The 20,645-nt window shown below is 37.6% G+C and overlaps 1 protein-coding gene across 8 annotated transcripts; it reads left to right on the top strand.

Annotated features, from left to right (window-relative positions):
* Positions 1 to 1,604: 1,604 nt before the first annotated feature.
* On the top strand, positions 1,605 to 18,018 carry LOC132044136 (mitochondrial import inner membrane translocase subunit PAM16 like 2-like). Of its 8 annotated transcripts, none has more exons than XM_059434631.1 (6): positions 1,605 to 1,726; positions 14,544 to 14,594; positions 15,031 to 15,127; positions 16,511 to 16,598; positions 16,902 to 17,032; positions 17,117 to 18,018. In XM_059434631.1, the coding sequence occupies exons 4-6, from the start codon at positions 16,541 to 16,543 to the stop codon at positions 17,237 to 17,239; spliced, it is 312 nt and encodes a 103-aa protein (XP_059290614.1). In that variant the 5' UTR covers positions 1,605 to 1,726; positions 14,544 to 14,594; positions 15,031 to 15,127; positions 16,511 to 16,540; the 3' UTR covers positions 17,240 to 18,018. The 8 variants fall into 8 exon arrangements, with proteins under 8 accessions (XP_059290614.1, XP_059290608.1, XP_059290613.1 ...); XM_059434632.1 differs by lacking the exon at positions 1,605 to 1,726 and adding an exon at positions 3,419 to 3,658; XM_059434625.1 differs by lacking the exon at positions 15,031 to 15,127.
* Positions 18,019 to 20,645: the final 2,627 nt, after the last annotated feature.

Here is a 20,645-nt window from a genome sequence, read left to right as displayed (position 1 = left end):
CCAAAGTACACAAATATACCCCTGAATGGATGGAAAATCTCAAATCGCCCAAATTACCCATTTAACAAAAATCACCCATGCCCCATCACTTAGACCCGACTAGGACCCACAAAAAAAAAAAAAAAAAAAAAAAAATAATAATAATAATAATAATAATAATAATAAATAAATAAATAAAAAAACATTTGAAGCAAAAATAAGAAAATAAAATATCAAATACTTTTGAAAATATTTTAATTACTAAATCTTGTACTAATATATGTTGTTATAACATTTTTGAGATCACCATTTCTCCTTGTCAACAATTCTTTTTCTCTCTCATTTGCAAAACCCATTTTGAGAACCCAATAATTTGAATCAATTCAGATTTGGTATTATAATTTATTCCTTTTTCAAGTTATCTTTTTCATTATATTTTTTGGGTGTCTGCTATTTTTTTGTCCCAATTAACCAGTTTTTTCAAATCATAATGTTGTTGCAGAAATTATCAAAATGGTGAGATTAGAAAGAAAATGGGGTTTGTGATGACAAGTTTTATAGTTGCAGTGGGACTTATTGCATCCTTTGGTGCTGGAATATGATGTAACAAAGGACCATCCACTAACCAGATTAGGTCGCATAGAGGGGTATATTAGGGTGGGGGTAAATAATTTTGTGGGTCGGGTCAGATCTAAGTGATGGGGCATGGGTAATTTTTATTAAATAGGTAATTTGGGATGATTACTTAAGAAAAAAGTACTCTTGAAAAGACTAAAGGCTCAGGATGAGTGTTTGGGTAACAAAGCCGAGGAGGGTGTAGTCAAGGAGAGAACTCCCGAGGAGAGTGATTTGGCTCATAGAAGCGAGGATCTGGAAGAGAGGGTCAACTATGGCAGTGACTGAGGGGGACTTGTTCTGTGATAAACAAATGACTGCTCCCCCCCCAAAAAAAGAAGAGAGACTTGCTAGAAATGTGCTTGGTTGTTGACCAAGAAAGAAAGAAATGGGAGTTTCGACTACTTTAGCTAACGGAGAGTATATTTGACCAATAAACTAAAGTAGAGGGTATATTTGACCCTTTTCCCTACTTTTAAAGTATTTTTCAACTTGTATGCATAATTTGAGCCAAAAATAGTGAGAAACTGCTAATCAGATAAGTTGAATCGACATAGAGTTTAAGAAATAATTGGAAATTTTTAAAATTTGTGGTTTAAAACATATCATAACATTTGTTTAGTTATAAAACTTTAGAACTTATAACCTTAAATATGCCTAATAATTGTATAATTATAAAAAAAAATCTCAATATAGTAAAATAAAAAGAAATAATTTCGATAATATACAATACAACATAAAATATTACATTCATGTAGCCATATTTTAAATTTACATCCGCATAATCATTTTTTTTTTTTGCAAAGATAGTTTATACATACGATATATAACACTACACACTATACACTTACAGTAGACAGTGTATAAACCTTATATAAAAGTGTATAAAAGGGCAATTTCAGGTAATTGTAGAAATATGGACCATTTCGGATAAGTATTTTCTCTAAACAGACATAGGTGTTATTTTTCCAAATAAAAAATTAATTTTTTTTTTTTTTTTTTTTTTTTTAAATTTTGAAGTGTATCATTCATCCTAAAATGGGTAAAGGAAAACAAAAAACACACAAATAAGTCTGGTTCGTGAAGCAAGAAATATAAATTGGAATTTTCATTCAATTACAACAATCTCAAGGTATGTTTCGAATTGAGTTGTGGGTGACATTCTTGATTTCTCAATTGTATGTTTGGTTTTTTTTTTTTCCTTTAATTTTTATGTTCTCAATTGTGGCTATTGATTAATGAAATGATTTAAGCAAATATTTCAATAGAAATTAAAAAATGATTTCAAGGAGGATGAAACACATATATAGTACTAAGAACTGAACCCCCAAAACCCAACATCTGTTTCCTTTTTTTTTTTTTTTTTTTTTTTTTTTTTGTATACTTGAAAATTGTCTAATTATGATTGCAATCTAATTATGATTGCACAATACTCCGTCCGGTTCAAAAAGAGTGTCCACTTAGCCTTTATTTTTTGGTTAAAAAAGAGTGTCCACTTACCAAATCAAAAAACAATTAACCTTATTCTTTCAGATTTTCCTTTATTAAGTGTTAAGTGACCAAATCCCAATACACATTTAATTAGGGGCAGTTTAGTCAAATTATCTATTTTTGCCTAATCTTTGTAGTTCCTTGCTTGTTGAGTTCCTGTTACTTTCTGTTGTCTCTTGTACTTCGATTACCATATTAGATTGCTGCATTTATTGTTACTTATCTTCATAATGCTTATTTATAGTATTTTGCCATGGCTCCTTTACTTTCATCAATTCTTGTTTGGCCTTTTTCTCCTACTGTCTCTTGAGCCGAGGGTCTTTCAGAAACAGTCTCCGCACCTTTCAAGGTAGAGATAAGGTATGCGTTCATTCTACCAGACCCCACTTCGTGGACTACACTGTGTGTTGTTTTTGTATCTATTTTTGCTTAGGAGTTAGTATTTTCTTAAGGGGTGTGCAAATGGCTAAGTGGACACTCTTTTTGAAATGGAGGGAGTAGCAACTTTGTATATGGAGACTAGTGTTTCTTTTGATAATCGTGGTGTTCGGGCCAGCTTGAGCGCACGTCGACTTATTTCACTGGTTACCTGCTAGCTTTGTCCACCGACATAGGTACCGAGTATCTCTGTAGCTCTATCCACTAAGGCTTGGACAAAAAAGAAGAAATCACCTAGTGTTTTTGCATCCATTTGGATTTTAACCTGAGACTTCATGATCCTCAGTTCTTTATTGACCATTAGGTCACATCCTTGGTGCTAGATGAAGATTAGTTTCTTGTTGTAAGTGGATAGATAGATTGGACCTCAAGGGTCGAGTCTAAAGAAACTTCTAAATGAATGCTCAATTCATAACATAAAATTTCAAGAGTTTGACTGCATATTATGAGCATTGTGTTTCTAGGTACAGGTTGGTGATAAATGAGATGATTAATCGTATTTTTCAGTTCGCCAAAGTTTCAACCATTTGTTATATTTGATCCCAAATCTGATGCCTAAATCTGTTGAATCTCGAAATTTATGTGGACTTATTTGAGGAGCTATTATACAAAGTCATTCTATGTCACTTACCTTAAATCACATAGAATCAGTTTTTTGTGTAACAGAATATTATTGTAGAGGACAAGAAATTGGGATTTAGGAGTAGTATGTATTGCAGATGCTTTATTTTTCTACATTTTGAGATCAGACGTAATTTCTTGTTTTTCCAAAAATGAAAATTTGGCAATGTTTCACAGATGTCTACTCTTCTATGTGGTTGATTACTTGTTCTGTAACCCCTTTCCTCTCGTTTGAGGTGTTAGAACTTAGAACCAAGATAGTAAAATCTTGAAGTTTGTAAAACTGAAGTATCTTCAAAAAAATTCAAAACAGATATATAACATCAAATTGTTGGAACTGGATATAATATCTTCTATTGTTGGACTATCTACGAAATTGTTATAACAACAACAATAATCATTTCATGCTTAGAGGCACGTAAATATGCTTTTCGAAGGTAGCTGAAGTCTCCTCTTCGGGCAGAGGGAAGAATAATGACAACAGATTTCCGCGATTGAACTAAACCACACCAAGGTAGCATTCAAGAACGCTATTCTTCTATTCTTGAATCTAGGATTTCACCTTCTGACCGATGTCTCTCTTTTGTTTTCAAATAATTTCTTTTCTCATTTTTGTTTTTCAAATGAAAGAACTCCTATTTATAGGCTAAGATATCTTGAAAGACTTGACCAACATTAATTAGAGTTCATGGCATCGGCAAGTTTTTCGGCAGCCTTGGCGTTTTGCACCCTAAGTGCCTCTCTTTCATCATCTGCAGCTCAGAAGGCGGCTTCAAGCGCAGCAATGCTCTCGTCCTGGTGCTTGATCGTGTCTCTGGCCTTGACCAGGCCTATCTCCAGAGCAACCCGCTCTTCGTCCTTCGAGCGCACTTCAGCCTTAAGAGCCCGGACCTCCTCGTCCAACTTCGACTCTCCACGCTGGCATTTTGTTCAGAAGGCCAGCGCTTCTTTAGCTCATTTAATTCGGAGTGAAGTTGGCTGGCCTCTCGGCTGCACGCCTCCTTTTCTTGGTTAACTTGAGCAAGTTCCACCTCCAGGGTTGAGCACCGCTTCTTTGCCGAGTCCAGGTCCGCCATCCATTGCTCCTTTTCCTCAAGGTACCTCTGAAGGCCTCAGACTCAAGCACATTGCTCTAAAGAGAAGACAGAAGAATCGTGAGATAGGAGAAAGCAAAGGAAGTGTAAATAAATAATTAAAAAATTAAAGAAATTTGGACTTATCCTGGCAGAAGCGTGCATTGCCTCATTCATAAGGCACTTGGTCGCCACCTTTCGCATTTTCTCTCGGTCCCGGTGTGCGGCTAGTTCCTTCAGATAGTTGGCAAGCCCAACCGGTTCGGAAAGGAACTTGATATTGGCTGGGACCTCCAAAGTGATTGAGCGTTTGCTGGTGGAAGTAGGAGCCGGAATGGCGACGGGGCCAGAGGAAGTCCTTGAGTGGGGCCGAGTAAAAGAAGAAGAGGGTGGCACAGATATATTCAAAGGCCCAACGGAGAGGTTCCCCGGAGCAGGGTGACTACCTGGCGGCCTAGCAGTCGGCATAAGAGCCATCGGATCCTTGAGTCCAGATTCGCCAAAAAGAGCTTCAATCTCACCAGGCTGGGTGACTCGCACCGGGGAGCTGTCCTCACGATTGGCAGCCAGAATTTCTTCCTTGTCATCCTCAACAATCACAGTGTCGGGCACTTCATCCCGGAGACGAGATTGGATTGCGGGGTTCTCGATGCAGGGGCTGCTTTCACTTGTTCCCGGTTGATAAGCCTTTTTCTTTGACATCGTCCACTTTGGCTTGGGACTGGAAGAAGGAGTCTCATCGGTTGTGGAGACAGCAGCCCTACGTCTCTTGTGGGCTATCACCCTGTTTGGTTCTTCTTCAGCCTCCTCCATGTTGAGGAAATCAACCTGGGCATGAGAACCCGAAGCATTTTTGAAATATAGCCCTGAAAAATCCAATTCAAAGTTAAGTCGAAGGCATGAAAAAGAAGAGAACAGAAGAAAAGTGCATAAGAGAAGTACTATGATTTTTGGGCTTCCAGTTCTTTAGTTGATTGATGCGCTTCCAGGTCCGAGTAATAGGGAGAGTTAGGATTTTCTGTACCCAGCTCCCGAGGTCGGTAACCGGATGGGGAGTCCACACTGCGGCTGAAACAAAGAGTAAACATAAACATTTATATATAAAGTGGTAATTTTCGCTTGGTTGGTGGTGAAAGATTCACTTTTAACTCAGAAGAATTTAAGGAGAACGGGATTTCATTTATGCTCAAGATGTTATTTATGTGGGCAGAATTCAGAGACAATTAACCATTAACCATCTGTTTTTACATTGCAAGTTTACCAGTTAGTTATGGGATTTGTTCACAAGCTTTAGAAGTATAAGGTGGACAATGCCAGGGAGAACCTCTGATGCTCTGATAAGCTGGAATTCGGAGTGGAATAGCAGCACAAACAGAGATAGATGGAGAATTGTCCCTGCAACAATTTGGTGGACAATTTGGAAGGATATGAACTCTAGATATTTCAATGATACTAGTAGTTCCTTACAAAGGATTAAGATGAATTGTATTCTTATGTTTTGTTATTGGTGTAAATCAAAGTATATAGATGATCCAGTTTCTGTTATAGATATTCTAGGGTCCTTATGAGATGATATAGGCCAGTGGGTTTGTCTCTAGTTTATACTTTTGGTTAGGATCCAAAAAAAAAAAAAAAAAAAAAAACAGTGAACTCTAGATATTTCAATGATACTAGTAGTTCCTTACAAAGGATTAAGATGAATTGTATTCTTATGTTTTGTTATTGGTGTAAATCAAAGTATATAGATGATCCAGTTTCTGTTATAGATATTCTAGGGTCCTTATGAGATGATATAGGCCAGTGGGTTTGTCTCTAGTTTATACTTTTGGTTAGGATCCACTGATATTTTAAAAAAAAAAAAAAAAAAAAACACAGTTTCTTCGTTCATTTTGGTTTCCAACACTCTGTGTTGATGATTAATATACTGTCTGTTACCTTGTCAAAAAAAAAAAAAAAGATTAAAAGGCAGTAAAGAAGCGAAGCCTTTGAATGTGAAGACAGGTACTTACGATCGGGATTCCACAACTCCAGGAAGGGCATATTGCCTGCGGGAATGATGCTGGTCGTAGAAACTATCACAAACCTCTCCATCCAACCCCGATCGCTGCCATCATCGGTTTTGGAGAAGATGGCCATTCTACCTCGGGCAGTCAAAGTAAAGACTCCTCCTCGAAAGACCTTCGGAACATACAGGCTGATCAGGTGGTTGAAAGTGAAAGGTAACTAGGCCTCGTCGGCAGTCTGAGAACATCGAATACCTCCAAACGCGGTCCTAAGCCAAGCAAACCCCGTACCGAACACGAGAAATCGATAATAAACTCCTCGATTGAAGGCTCAAACCCTAGGGTGAAAGGATAGGTGTAAATGTAAGAGCAACCCATCCTTTCGTAGGTGATCCGTTCATGCTCCTTGGTGGCATATAGCTGGATCTTATCCTCCCATTTACAATGCGTACGTGTACGACCGCAGAACGTCGATTCGATCACCGATGGTAATCCCGCTAGCTTGCCTAGGTATGTTAGTCCAGTTTTCGACACCGGGTTTTGGGATCAAGCGATGGCGCCTTCACTAAAAACCCACTTTGAGGGCACGATCATAGCGGTCGTAGGCTCGCTAGGTTCATCTTTCTTGGCCTTCTTCTTCGCCCGAAAGAGGCCCTTCCCGCGAAGGCTCCTCGGTCAAGCACCGGTGGAGCCACTGGGCTCTCAAACCACCGTGTACGACGGTGCAAACTCGTCTCCAGAAAGGGTGAAGGGGTGAGTAGACATGAGGGTAACGAACGTAGAAACACAACAAAGAAGAAAAAAAAGTTGTGGTGAGGTGGTTTCCGGCGAAGCTACGACGAACACAAAGAAGATGAAAAAGTTGAATAGAGTCGAGAAAAAGCTGAGAAATTTTGAAAATGCAAAGGAGCAAAAGAGGAAGAGAAGGAGCTTATAAGGGTTTCAGAATGGCAAGGGTCATTATTGCCTTAATAACTGGTCGGATTGGTAGGGAAAATCTGATTCTATTCTTTTAATAAATCTATAGACTTTTTGGTTGGACTGAATAGGAAAATTCCTGATAGATTAATTGATATGTTTTTGTGGAGGAGATAGTGATTAATTTCTCTTCATCTAGACTATTTTGGTTGGACTATGTAGAATTACTCTTGGAATTCACGCCTCTAAGTGCCAAGCGGAGGCCGATTCGATAAGTTTTAGACAGAAAAAAATCTTATAATATTTCGATAAAAGGATTTAGGGCACATGGTCATAAGGTGATAGTATTTCGATTTTCACCTGAATATGGTAATGAGTGTGATGATATTTCTACTTCATTCAATGAACTCCTTAGTTCAAGATTCACTCATTAAGTAGCTAATAATTTAAGATGCCTTCATTAACTAATGGTTCAAGTCTAAAGGACGTCATTATTGATGAATGTTATTAGATTAGTTGGTGTTTCATGTGCAAAGAATCAGGGGAAGACTTAGATCACCTACTCTTACATTGCCGTGTAGCATCTTCGCTATGGGAGGAGTTGATGAGATGGTTTGGTTTTGAGTGGGTAATGCCGAGAATTGTGAAAGAAACCTTGTTTAGCTGGGCCTGTAGAAGACGGAGGAGGAGATGCAGGGCATGTGAAGTTGCTCCTTTAGCATTGATGTGGACCGTATGGAGTGAGAGGAACAAGAGAGCTTTTGATGGAATGGAGAAAGATATCGTACACTTGAGAAATAGCCTCTTTTCCCTTATTTCTTTTTGGTGCACCCATGAGGTCACTTTTTTATAGATGATTGGGCGACTTTCATAGAAAATCATGTATTCTTGTAGGATTTTCTACTTTTTGGTATACTTCTTGTATACGGGCTAGTTAATGCTTGATGGAAGGCATGGTGAGTATGAATGATAGAAATGTTCAGACCGATAAGGAACTTTTAGAGATCAAGCAAGCTCTTGGAGGAATGTGACAGAATGAAAAAGAAGTTGAGAATGCCAGAGCTGAATTTCTGTTGGTGGAGATTGTTCTGGAGATGTTAGACAAGGAAATTCTGGAAAGGAATTCCAGAATGGGTAAGCTGTGAATGGGAATTTCCATGGTAGTTATCTTACTAGTTTTTCCAGGTTAGATTTTCCTAACTTTTATGGGCAAGATCTAAGAACTTGGTTATACAAGGTGGACCAATTCTATTCTATGGATGAGGTTCCTTATGACCAAAGGGTGAAGGTCACTTCTATCCATTTAGATGGTGAAGCTATAGCATGGCATAGATCTTACATTAAGTCCAGAGGTGCTACTTCAGATCCTACTTGGACTGAGTGCATTTTGGCCCTTGATGAGAGGTTTGGAGATGGATTTGAAGATCCAATGGAGGCCATTAAAAGTCTGCAGCAAACTGGTACTGTGAGAGAATACCAATCTGAGTTTGATAGATTGTTGACTGGTGTTAACCTGTCAAATGAATGCAATCAGTTGCTTCTTAGGAGGGTTGAAACCTGAGCTAAACAAGTCTATCAGGATCCAAACAACTAGAACCTTATTGCAGGCTTATAAAATTGCTAAGCTGCAAGAGGAAGTTTTTGAAGCACAAGCTGTATCTTGGGGTATTAGTAAACCTTCTAGCAAACAACAGACTCCCATTTTACCAACTCCACATATTCCTAAATACCAAAAGTCCAATCCACCTAACAATTCCTTCAGAAAACCTTTTGAACCATATAACAGACCTAACAAATTTCGTGAAGGAAATTATTAACTGCTGCTGAAATGGATGAAAAGAGTGCTAAAGGGTTGTGTTTTCTTTGTGATGAAAAGAATGTGCATGGTCACATTTGCAAAGCTAAGAAACAGCTCTTCTTGGTAGAAGTTCTTAAAGATGGAGAGGTGCACATTGATGCACCAGAGGAGGAGGAAATGATGCAAGTGGAAAGAGTTGGAAATACTGATGAATGTATGACTATTTATTTGCAAGCCTTCACTGGGGTTACAGGATACCAGACCATTAGGGTGACTGGTTATCATGTAAAGAAATCATTACAAGTGTTGATTGATACTGGCAGTACACACAACTTTATTGATGAAGAAGTTGCAAAGAAATTGGGGTTCCAATTTAGTCCTATCATGGAACAATCTGTGAGTGTTGCTGATGGAAGGAAGGTTCAAACTGCTGTAGTTTGTACAAATCTTCAATGGTTGCTACAAGGAACCACTCTTTCCTCTGATTTCCTTCTATTACCACTAGGGAATGCTGACATAGTTCTAGATGTGCAGTGGTTGAACACCTTAGGCAGAATTCTTTTTGATTTCCAGAATATAACTATTAAGTTTGTTAGATGCTGTGCGTCCACCAAACAGTATATGAGGGACCTGGTTGTGTACCAGTTCCCTTATGCAGTGCAGTACAAGAATCAACACAAGATTTTTACGTGGAAAACTCCTTGCTCAAGGGATTAAAAACCATGACCTACTCCAATAGGATTTGAACTTCACTACACGAGCAACTTCAGGTTACAACTCTATCGTAAGCTAGGAACTAACTCCCATAATCCCTTACTCTTACAATAACGCTTATGTAACTTAGGAACTAACTCCCATAGTCCTTCAACCCTTGCAATACTCCGATTGCAAGCAACTGCACTTAGCAAACTCTAGCTAAGGACCACTAATACACTTAGACTAATCCTAGCCTAATGTACCACTCAACAACTTGAAGAAACACACTTCCAACAAGCACACTTTGAGAATTTAAGATACCTACAAACAGCTTCTAAACAAGAAGAGTAGGTTTTCAGTTTAAGCACAAATGAACAAAGATTTATAACAACCTAAAGAACATAGACTAAACACATATCGGTTCTTCAGCTTGAAAGTAAATTTGTTCTTGAGAGATCTTGAAAACTTGTGTCGGCAGCTTTGCACAATTTAGATTAGGTTTTCAAGTCTACCAAATATGTTGCCATCATGTTGTATATATGGTGGGAGCATGTGGGGTGAAAAGAGACCACTCTTTAATTTTTACCTAAAGCATGGGCCAACTCACAGCTGTACTTGTGTGCAGCAAGTGGCTCGGCTTTACAGTTGTTTCTGCTGACAGTGCAAGGTGCACAGAGAGCAGATTACAGACCAGGTCTCTATCTGGTTCTGAAACAGTTTGACAATCATCAAAACACGAATGCACTTGGGACTATCAGAGTTTGTACATCAAGGCAAGAAACATGTCTTGAGAGGAACTACTACTCAACTCAAAATAGCTAAGGCAAAAGCATTGAATAAGAGGACTGAGGATCAGGCCCAAGTTTTCATGCTGACATTGATTTCACAGGACATACTAAAAATGCAATGTAACAGTATCCAAGCTACACAAGGTACTGAAATTCCTCCTGTGTTGGATTCATTGATGAAACAGTACAAATGCATTTTTGAGGTTCCAACCACCCTTCCTCCATAGAGGACCATTTGATCATAGAATTCCACTTATAGATTCAGCTAATCCTGTCAGTAAAAGACCATACAGATACCCAGGGGTAAAGAAGGATATTATTGAAAAACTTGTGCAGGAAATGATGGACCAAGGTGTGACTCAACATAGCACCGGTGTGTTAGTGGGGAAAAAGGATGGGAGTTGGAGGCTTTGTGTTGACTATAGGGACTTGAATCACTTGACTGTGAAGGAAAAGTTTCCTATTCCAATAATAGAGGAGTTCTTGGATGAGTTGGGTGGAGCTGAGGTATTCTCTAAGATTGATCTTAGAGCTGGATATCACCAATTGAGAATGGATGAGGCAGACAAACACAAGACAACATTCAAGACTCATGAAGGGCATTATGAATTTCTGGTCATGCCTTTTGTCTTGACAAATGCACCCTCTTCCTTCCAAAGCCTTATGAATCTGTTTTTAAACCTCTCCCTAGGAAATCTGTCCTTGTCTTTTGATGATACATTGATTTATAGTAAGGACATGTCAACTCATGTTAGCCATTTAGAAGTAATTATGCAGAAACAACAGTTGTATGCTAAGGGTTCTAAATGTTCTTTTGGAGTACCAAAAGTAGAGTACTTAGGCCATTTTATCAGTGCACAAGGGGTAGCTACTAGGGGTAGCTACTGATCCTAAGAAAATTTCAGCTGTACAAGACTGGTTGATATCAACTACTATGAAACAATTGAGGGGGTTTCTTGGGTTGGCAGGATATTATAGGAGATTTTTCAAGGGGTTTGGTTCTATTGCTAAACCTCTAAATGAGTTATTGCAGAAGGACAAGTTCAGTTGGAGTGACACTGCTACTGCAGCATTCAACAAACTCAAAGATGCATTAGTTTCTACCCCAGTATTAGCTATGCCAGACTATACTAAGCCATTCATTATTGAGACTGATGCTAGTGGATTAGGAATTGGTGCTGTCTTAATGCAGCAAAGGCATCCAATTGCCTATATCAGCAAATCATTAGCTCCTAAGCACCAAGCCATGTGTGTTTATGATAGAGAGCTGTTGGCACTTATATTTGCTGTTACTAAATGGGTCTCATTATTTGTTGGGAAATCACTTTATTGTACCCCATATACAAGAAGTATACAAAGCAAAAGTGAGAGTTGTACAAAGTGTCTTTCTGATCTCCATGAAACTTAACCTATCTATGATATTTGAATAAATATGTGATCCAGAAACGGCATGATTTTCACAATTTGGGACCATGGAACCCGTTATTTATGTTAATGACATAGTCTCAGGTTTTTCAAATGCCAATGAAGTTTTTACTTATGGGTAGTTTGAACTTCTGTTTTATGGCAAACACAAAATGGTTTAAAGAAATGCTCCATGAGTTTCATCTTAAGGGACATTTGAGGAGACAATCCAAGCTAGAAGCTATGTAGGATTGACAAAGAGAGGAAGGCAATATGAGAACTACGACATTGTGTATCTTTTGGATTGTCCGAAATGAAAGGAATAGAAGAATGTTCCATAAGAGAGAAAGTGTAGCATTTTGTTCACTTCTTTGGTGTAAAGAGAAAATCTTTAGTTGTATAGATGATTTGGTAGCTTGCTAGTTAACTGTGGTTGAGCCGCTCGTAATCCTTTGTACCTATTTTTCATACCAACTTGGCGTGTTTAATTAAGAAATTCTTCGACTTATCATAAAGAAAATTCTGACATTTGGGTGGGGTTAAATAAGGTATCTGTCTATCTGATAGGAAACTAACATTTTTTCTTATATTATATGATGTAAGAGTTTTCTCTGTAACCTTCGGATTAGTTCTTTATTAGAAACCTCAAAAATTTCAGTAACTTAGTGACTTTTTTGCGAGACTATTCCCATCTGCACCTTCTTCTAGGTTTACTTGTTATCATGATTATTGCTTGGATTTTTTTTTTGGATGAAGTAAGTTGATTGTATTAATAACAAAAGCATCAAGCAGATGCAGAGATTACAAAATAAGGTATTGAACAGCTCCAGGCTAAGAGGCAAAAAGAAAGACTATCATAAGCCTAAGGAGCTGATGAAATCCACAAAAAGGCCAGCATTATACATAGGAATAAGGTTGGACCAACAGAAGAGAAACCAAACATCTGGCAGTTGAGATGCCATCAGAGCACCTTTGGTTCCTTTCAATCCATAGGCACCACAAAATAGAGGCAGGAACCGTAGACTAGATTTTTCTTGATGGGCTTCTCAACTTTCCGAAGACTCCAGCTGAGAAAGGCTTCCCTAACAGTGCTTGGCATAGTCCAAACAAAGAAAAAACATGGACCGTAAATTTGCTGCAATAGGGCAGTGAAGAAACAAGTGGTTGACTGTTTCAGCACTACAGAGACACAGCTAACATCTATTAGCTAGCTGAAACATCTTCCTCATGAGATTATCTTTTGTGAAACATGCATTATTGCGAGCTAACCAGCTGAAAACACAAATTTTTTGGGCAGTTTGATCTTCCATATAAGTTTCCAAGGTCACTAATCAATCAAATCTTTGTTAGAGCTCAAAACCTTGTAGTCAGCAATAATAGCGAGGACTCATTCGTTTTCATTAAGATTAAGATATCTGAATCTGAATGCAAATCTGAATGATTAAGATGTTGTCTCTATATCTGAACACTGAATAATTAAGACTGTTTGTTTTCAACATCTGAATGTGCATAATGTATTTATTTAAACATAATAAATGTACAATTAAAAACAAAGTAACTAAATATTAGAAAATAAATATATACAATATAAAAATATTATTTGATAAAAATATGAAACATTTATGTTTGCTAGTAATGGTGGAGATGCTTTGTCGTGGTGGTGGTGATAGTTGTGATGGTGGAGCTAGTTGATGTTAGTAATTGACGGTGTTGGTGGTGGTGGTTGAAGAACGTGTGGTGCTTGACGAAGGTGTTGGTGGTAGTTGGCGGCGGCAGTAGTTATGAAAGTAGAGGTGGTTGGTAGTAAGGATTGGCCGTTGTGATGGTGGTGACTGATAATAGTGGCGGCGATGGCGGTGGTGGCTATTGATATAATTATAATGATGGAGGTGGTAGGTGTGATGGTAGAGGTGGTTAGTGGTGGTGGCTAGTGGTTGGCGGCAGTGGTGATTGTAATGGCAGAGATGGTTAGTGGTGGTCGTGTAGGGTGGGTGGGATGGTGGTGGTGTGGTGGGGTTGGGGGTTGGTGGGGTGGGTGTCAGTTGGTGGTGGTGGGGGTTGGGTGAGGGCTGGGGTTTGAGCTAGTGGTAAAAAATATCCATACAAAACACCTCTTAATGATATAAGACTTTGTTCTAGATCTTAATGATTAAGACCGATGTAGACCAAATAAGTGCTTAGATCTTAATGTAAACAAATGCACTTAATGGCCTAAGGTCTGAACCATTCAGATCCCCTTTAAAGCCTGAGTATGTTCCTCCCCTGCTGCTGCCCCAACTGAGTGCTTTGATGGTTTAGTAGCCTATTCTGAATACAGGCAAGAAGAGAAACAAGGTCTTCGATCTCCCAGTCATTCAGGTTCCTTGTAAGGGACAAGTCATTGAAACTGGAAAACAATTGTAGAAAATTGTTTGGGAAAAGAGAGAATTTGAATAAAATGCAAATTGTGGATGGATGATTAAGACTACCTTTACATTAGTTTACATAGTCTCTGCTTGTATAGTGGACAAGTTAATTGTTCTGTTTGCAGCATGATTTTGTTTTATTTGCAGCTTTCTTGGTTTCTTCACTGTCTTCAGAACTCATGGATGATTTGCATGATGTGCAAATGCTTAACTCTTGATGTTTGAATTCTTGGTTGATATTCATTCTCTATGGCTATCTCTGTCTTTTTAAGGACAGTTACAAGCTTTTGATCTGGTAATTGGTCTCCCTGTAGGTTCATTTCCAGTTTCCTGATTCGGATTATCTTGCACCAAACTTCACAATGGTAAGCCACAGCTTTTACTCCTGTTAATTTTTGTCTAAAAAACATTAAGCCCTTCCCTGTTACAATTGGATTTCCCTTATAAATAATACTCAGTATCATTGTGTTGTCAGTTTGTCTGGCCAACAAAGTCTAATATATGTACCATTCTTCTATATGTACTCAGAAATGCATTTCAATAGCTATTATATCTGATAATTGTTTTTTATTAGATTTGGTTCTCGTTTCTACTCTTCAATTATACGAACTTGAAAGCCTTATGAGTTTTTGTTGCATCTCTGTATGTTTTTATACATGCAAAATTTGCTTGCAAAAGAGAAGAATGCAAAAATGGTAGATCTTCCTTGTAAAGCAGATTCAAAAAACATGTTTAATTGATATTCAGGCTGGAGAGAAAGGATTACTGGTTTGTCTAAGGTTTTCTCATTTTTCTTATTAGGTGTGTGTGGGAGAGGGGTTTTAAGATATCCATAGCAGCATTTGGAATGATTCGAAAGATATATGCTACTCAAGCTAAAAGATGTGCTGGTTACTAGGTTATCAGCACACTCACAGTAATACAAATTTCATGGCACTAGATATATGCATTACTTTGGTAAATAGAATTGGATGGGAATGGATTTAGTATAGTTTTTCTCTTCTCCATTTCTTTTATTATTCTCATGTGAGTAACTGTTCAAGTATTTGTAGTCAGTAGTCATCTAGGTTTTTGTGTCGTAGCCAAGGAGACGGGTCATTTGAAAAAAGAATGAAGACTCAATCTTGGGTCTGTTTTCCGGTTCAAGTTCTAAGAAAAGTATCCAAAGTTTCCATTTTTGATTGAATTCCGTCTAGTAAGCCTCGAGATCTTCCAGATGCTGTTGAGAATTGTCATTAACCAATCATGTATCGGACGCACCATCCCTTGAAGTAAGTAAAGGGCGCAAAGATGCGGATTTGACCCGCATCCTCTTTCTTTTTCTTTAAATAGAGAAAGTGGTGGCTAGATTCGCGTTCCCTTTCCAGAATATCAAGGATTTCAAAGATCTTTCATACTGTGCCCAATCCCGAAATTGGTTCTATACATTTCTACCCTGGTACAATTGTTCATCTCGGAGTTTATTCTTTTCCACTTAGAGAAGCTATCTCTTCCCTTACAGTGGTTTCCTGATCTATAGTGTGACACCTAGGTAAATCTCATCTCGACAAAACACAGGAGAGATGCTAGGTAGATAAGGAAGTAACCTAGACCCTAGTGATACGATTTAAAATCTTGCAGGCCTAGGTCCAAACGGATCACTAGTGGGCAGGCTGTTACGGATGGTATCAAAGTCACTCCACGTGCAACCCTAGGCGACAGTGGGGAACCTCAGCGTTCATGGGAGTTTAGGCGCATTTCATATCTTTAAGATGATGGTGCGCAAACCTCAGCGAGGATGCTTGAGTCCCTAAATCCCACATCGGCAAAACATGGGAAAGAGATGTTGGGTATATAAGGATGCAAGCCTTACACCTTAGTGATGCGTTTTAAACCTGTGCGAAAAGGATGCAAGCCTTACACCTTAGTGATGCATTTTAAACCTGTGCGAACCTAGGCAAGGTGGACAATATTACTAGCGGACAGGGCTGTTACATATAGGTGGAAGAAAATTTGTGCTATGGTCATATCCCCTCAAGCCAAGAGGAAACGGAAACACAATGAAACATAACAAATCAGAAGAATTGTGCTTGGATAGAAATTCTTGCTTCCAACACAAATTCACCATTGAACGTGGTTATTTTGGGTCATAAGCTTGAACGGTGTCCCAGTTTTTGGAAATGAGTTCCTTTTCTTTTTCCATGTACTCTCCTGAACATAGTGGTCACTACATATTTAGAGATGTTAAAGCAAACAAGACCTAATCTGAATATCGCACTAAGAATTCATGTTCTTGCCACAGGCTGCGAAAATCCTTGCTAATTTAATTGTCATGGGCTCGACAATATTAGCGAGGTCTTTTGTTCAAGCATATCGTCAGGCACTGGCAAGTAAGTATCTAACCTACACGTTTTCCTCTCATCTTGCAATAAATTGATAAGTGACTAATCTGGAGAGTCTGGTACAAATAAGCATTGTAGCAACTATTGCAGCATTCTTGTTTTTTACATCTGACATTGTTAATTAAACATACCATGAATCAGCAATGAGCATTTCATTACTCTAATGCTTCATTCCAACAAATGGGTCTATCAATTTATTCACCTCATTATGTCACTTGAGTATCATTTGGTCTGATTATCTTGCTCTGAGGGCATAATTCATTCTTATACTTCATCCCCAAATGATGGCAGATGCCTCTAAGAATGGGGTTGCTCAAGAAGCAGTACAGAATATCAAAAGAGCTAGTAAAACGATGACTGAAGCAGAGGCAAGGCAGATTCTTGGTGTCACTGAGAATTCATCATGGGAAGAAATCGTCCAGGTTTGTCTAATGTAATGATCTTTTTGTATTTGATGCTGATGTTTGCATTACACGTGACCTCAAATTTGCTTGTTCTTTCTGTAGAGATATGATAATTTGTTTGACCAAAACGCTAAAATTGGAAGCTTCTACCTTCAGTCAAAGGTTCATAGAGCTAAAGAGTGTTTGGAAGCAATTCACCAACCTAAAGAACCAGACGAAAAATAAACAACTTTGTTCAGAATGTTTAATGTATAGCTCTGCTGCATAGTTGGTTTACCAACCTATAGTCAGTTTGTAGGATTTTGTGAAAAAACTATAAATTCCTTCTGATGGAGGAAGCATTTTTTTTTTTTTTTTTTTTGCTATAGTAACTCGAGGTTCCTATTCAAGTTTCACCAGTGGTATCTGGAATATACAAAAACATTGTACAATAGCTGTATTTATAAAAGGTTAACCACTTATCTAACCAATGTAAAGTGAATGTCACTTTCCACCTTTATTCTGGTAAATATTCGAGGAGATGATCGATATTGCAGGAGCAATTTTGATCTTGTTAGAGCGAAGTATAAACTTTCAAGTGCGTGGAAGTTGGAACAAGTATATGTTGACTGTGTCTTGAATTTTAGTGGACTGAAAAGCTGGGAATCTATATTGCTATCGAAGGTTGAGGACCAGTAAAGAAAAAACTCAGGATCAGACATATTTTGACAGTTCGCAATCAGAGCTCGATCGCTCACTGATCGCAGAAGAAGAACTGCAATGCTATTGTGGTCAGAGCGCGGTTGTGGAAGAAGTCCTGCAGGTCACGTCATGCCTGCGGGCAGCTTGGTTAGAGCGCGATCACTTGACGTAAATTTGAATCCTGTTATATTTTTGTCTATTTTCAATGCCCATTGAACATGTATGTTTGGGAAATTCTTGGATATTTAAAAAGAATTGTAATTGGGCATATCTTGTATTGTTTGTTTCTTTGATTTTGCAAAACTCTCTCTGCTTTTGCACGTGGGCTTGGTAGACTCTTGTTAAATCTTTGTGTTTTTTTTTTTTCTATTTCTTTTGTATATGATTGTATGCTAGTTAAGCACTGGTATTCTGCAATAAAGTGCTTATGTTACTTGGTTGATCAGAAATTTTCTCCAGCAACTTTTTGTATTTGATCATCAAGAAATCCTCAAGGGCAGCGGCACACGGTTCGAGACATTTTTCTCTAGTAATATTTTCCCCTCTTTTTAGCGATCCTTTGATTTATAATCAAGAAATTGTAATGCAAAGCTTGTGATGCGGTGACTAATAGTGCAAGGATTGTTATCTAGTGAGTAATAATGCATGGATTGTTATCTAGTGAGTAATAATGCATGGATTGTTATATGTTGAATTAGGGGTGTACATGGACCGGGTTGGTTTGAATTTTTCAAATACCAAATCAAACCAATTGCGTTGGGTTTTTAAATGGGTAAACTACGTATATATACATATTAAGGACAAATGTTTACGAAACGCGACGATAGTTTTCTATTTACAAAACATAACATCACAAAACCTATACAAATACACATTTTACCCAAAAAAACCATTCCAACACCCAAATGGTACCACCGCTAATGGTCTTTCCGCTGGCGAGGGTTTCGTCCATCCTCCGACGGTGGAATCCACCGGAGCTTTGGCAGAGAACCAGCCAGATCTGGTGGCGGAGGGAAGAGGATAGCCGGGGTGGTGGCGTGGTGCTGCTAACGACATTGCTTCAACGGCGAAACGCCGGAATAGACAAACACGGCCAGATCTAAATATTTCCAGTGAGCATGAAAATATGTGTGAATCGTGTATGAAAGTTGTATGAATATACGTACTGTATTCATACACTTCGGCGTGGTGCTGTTAACGGCGAAAAGTCGGAGCAACGCCGGATATCTGGTGGCAGAGGGAAGAGGATAGCGGGGGTGGCGGCGTGGTGCTGTTAACGGTGTTGCTTCAATGGCGAAATGCCGGAAGAGACAAACACGACCAGATTTGACTATTTTCCGGTGAGCATGAAAAATATGTGTAAATCGTGTATGAAAGTTATATGAATATACGTACTGTATTCATAAACTAATCATACACTTTGCAGAGAAAATAAAATTTTCTAGACTCAATATACTTGACTTCATACAGTATTCATACACTGTCAAGTTTTGTAATTATTCTTTATGTTTTGTAAATAAGGAAAACTATCATCACGTTTCGTAAATATTTCTCCTTAATATGTATATATATACGTAGTTTTCCCTTTTTAAATTTATAAACCAAATCAAATCAATAAATTTGGGTTTTTCGGATTTTTTTTCGGAAAAGTTTTCATACAAAACATATAACTTTTACTTCAACTATTTCTTTAGTCCTAGTAAAATACAACTATATAATTAAGATGTTTTTAAAGAAAATTACACAAAATGTGAGATGAGTGATGATATTGTATTAAAATATTGAACAAAAAAGATAATAAAGTCGGTTAAGAATAAATATTGCTAATTACTAAGCCATAAAGAAAATGACCATAATCTAAAAATACGAAGTCCTGCTAAAATAAGTACGGCTAATAAGTTTAATTACATGACAAAGCAAAAAAAATTAAGTTATGTATTTTCACTCTCTAAACCAATTATGCAAAAACTAAATAATAGATATCCGACATTATTGTCATTCCTAGTGTTAGAATTGAATTGTTTTTGTTAGTTAGAATTGAATTTCTTTTGTTAGCATTAGTGTTAAGTTAGTTTTGGTTTGGACTTTATTTGAGCTACTAACATCCATGGGATATAAAACTTATTGACATTCAAAATTCTAAGTTCAAGCTTGAAATAATATGACAAAAGAGAAAACTATGAAAAAAAATTAAGAAATATTTATAAATTACATTACAAATAAATATTTTTATGTATAAAATATTTTAAAAATTGAATACATATAATGTCGGGTTGGTTTGGTTCGGTTTGAATTTTTTTTTTAGCTAAAACCAAACCAAACCAAACCAATTATGGTCGGGTTTTTTTTTTCCAACACCAAACTAAGTCAAACCAAACCACTAGTCGAAAATTTTCTCGGTTTGACTCGATTTATCGGTTTGGTGCAGTTTGTCGGTTCTCTTTGTACACCCCTATGTTGAATAATGAATCAGGATGTTCTATAGGGATTGCTCAACTTAATAATATTTTTATGTTAAGAGACTCTTATTCACGTCTTGTTAATATGTGTACTATTATTTTATATTTCAGCCTCTCTACCTCCTAAGACAGGAATTAGGTCTGCGTACGCTCTATCCTCCAAGACCTTACCTGTGGATTACACTGAGTACGTTGTTGTTGTTGATTCTAGCATAAGTTATGTCCTTTTAGTAATATGACATTAGGTTTTCAATATTAAACTATACTACTATAACTAAGCTTTAGTCCTAAATAAGTTGGGGCTGACTTATGTATTCTCAATGATCATATTTCATCATTTAAATTCAACTCAGGCAAACATTTTCCATATTTAACTATGCATGATCTTATTTCACATGTTATCCTGTATACAGTGATAAATTTTGATTCTAGCATAAGTTATACCCTTATTAGTATAATAATGTCGGATTTTCAGTATTAAATCTTATAAT

The sequence above is a fragment of the Lycium ferocissimum genome, unplaced genomic scaffold (genome assembly GCF_029784015.1).
Source record: "Lycium ferocissimum isolate CSIRO_LF1 unplaced genomic scaffold, AGI_CSIRO_Lferr_CH_V1 ctg3695, whole genome shotgun sequence".
NCBI lineage: Eukaryota > Viridiplantae > Streptophyta > Magnoliopsida > Solanales > Solanaceae > Lycium > Lycium ferocissimum.
Note: the sequence above shows the minus strand (reverse complement) of the source record. Positions and strands in the feature narration are given on the sequence as shown.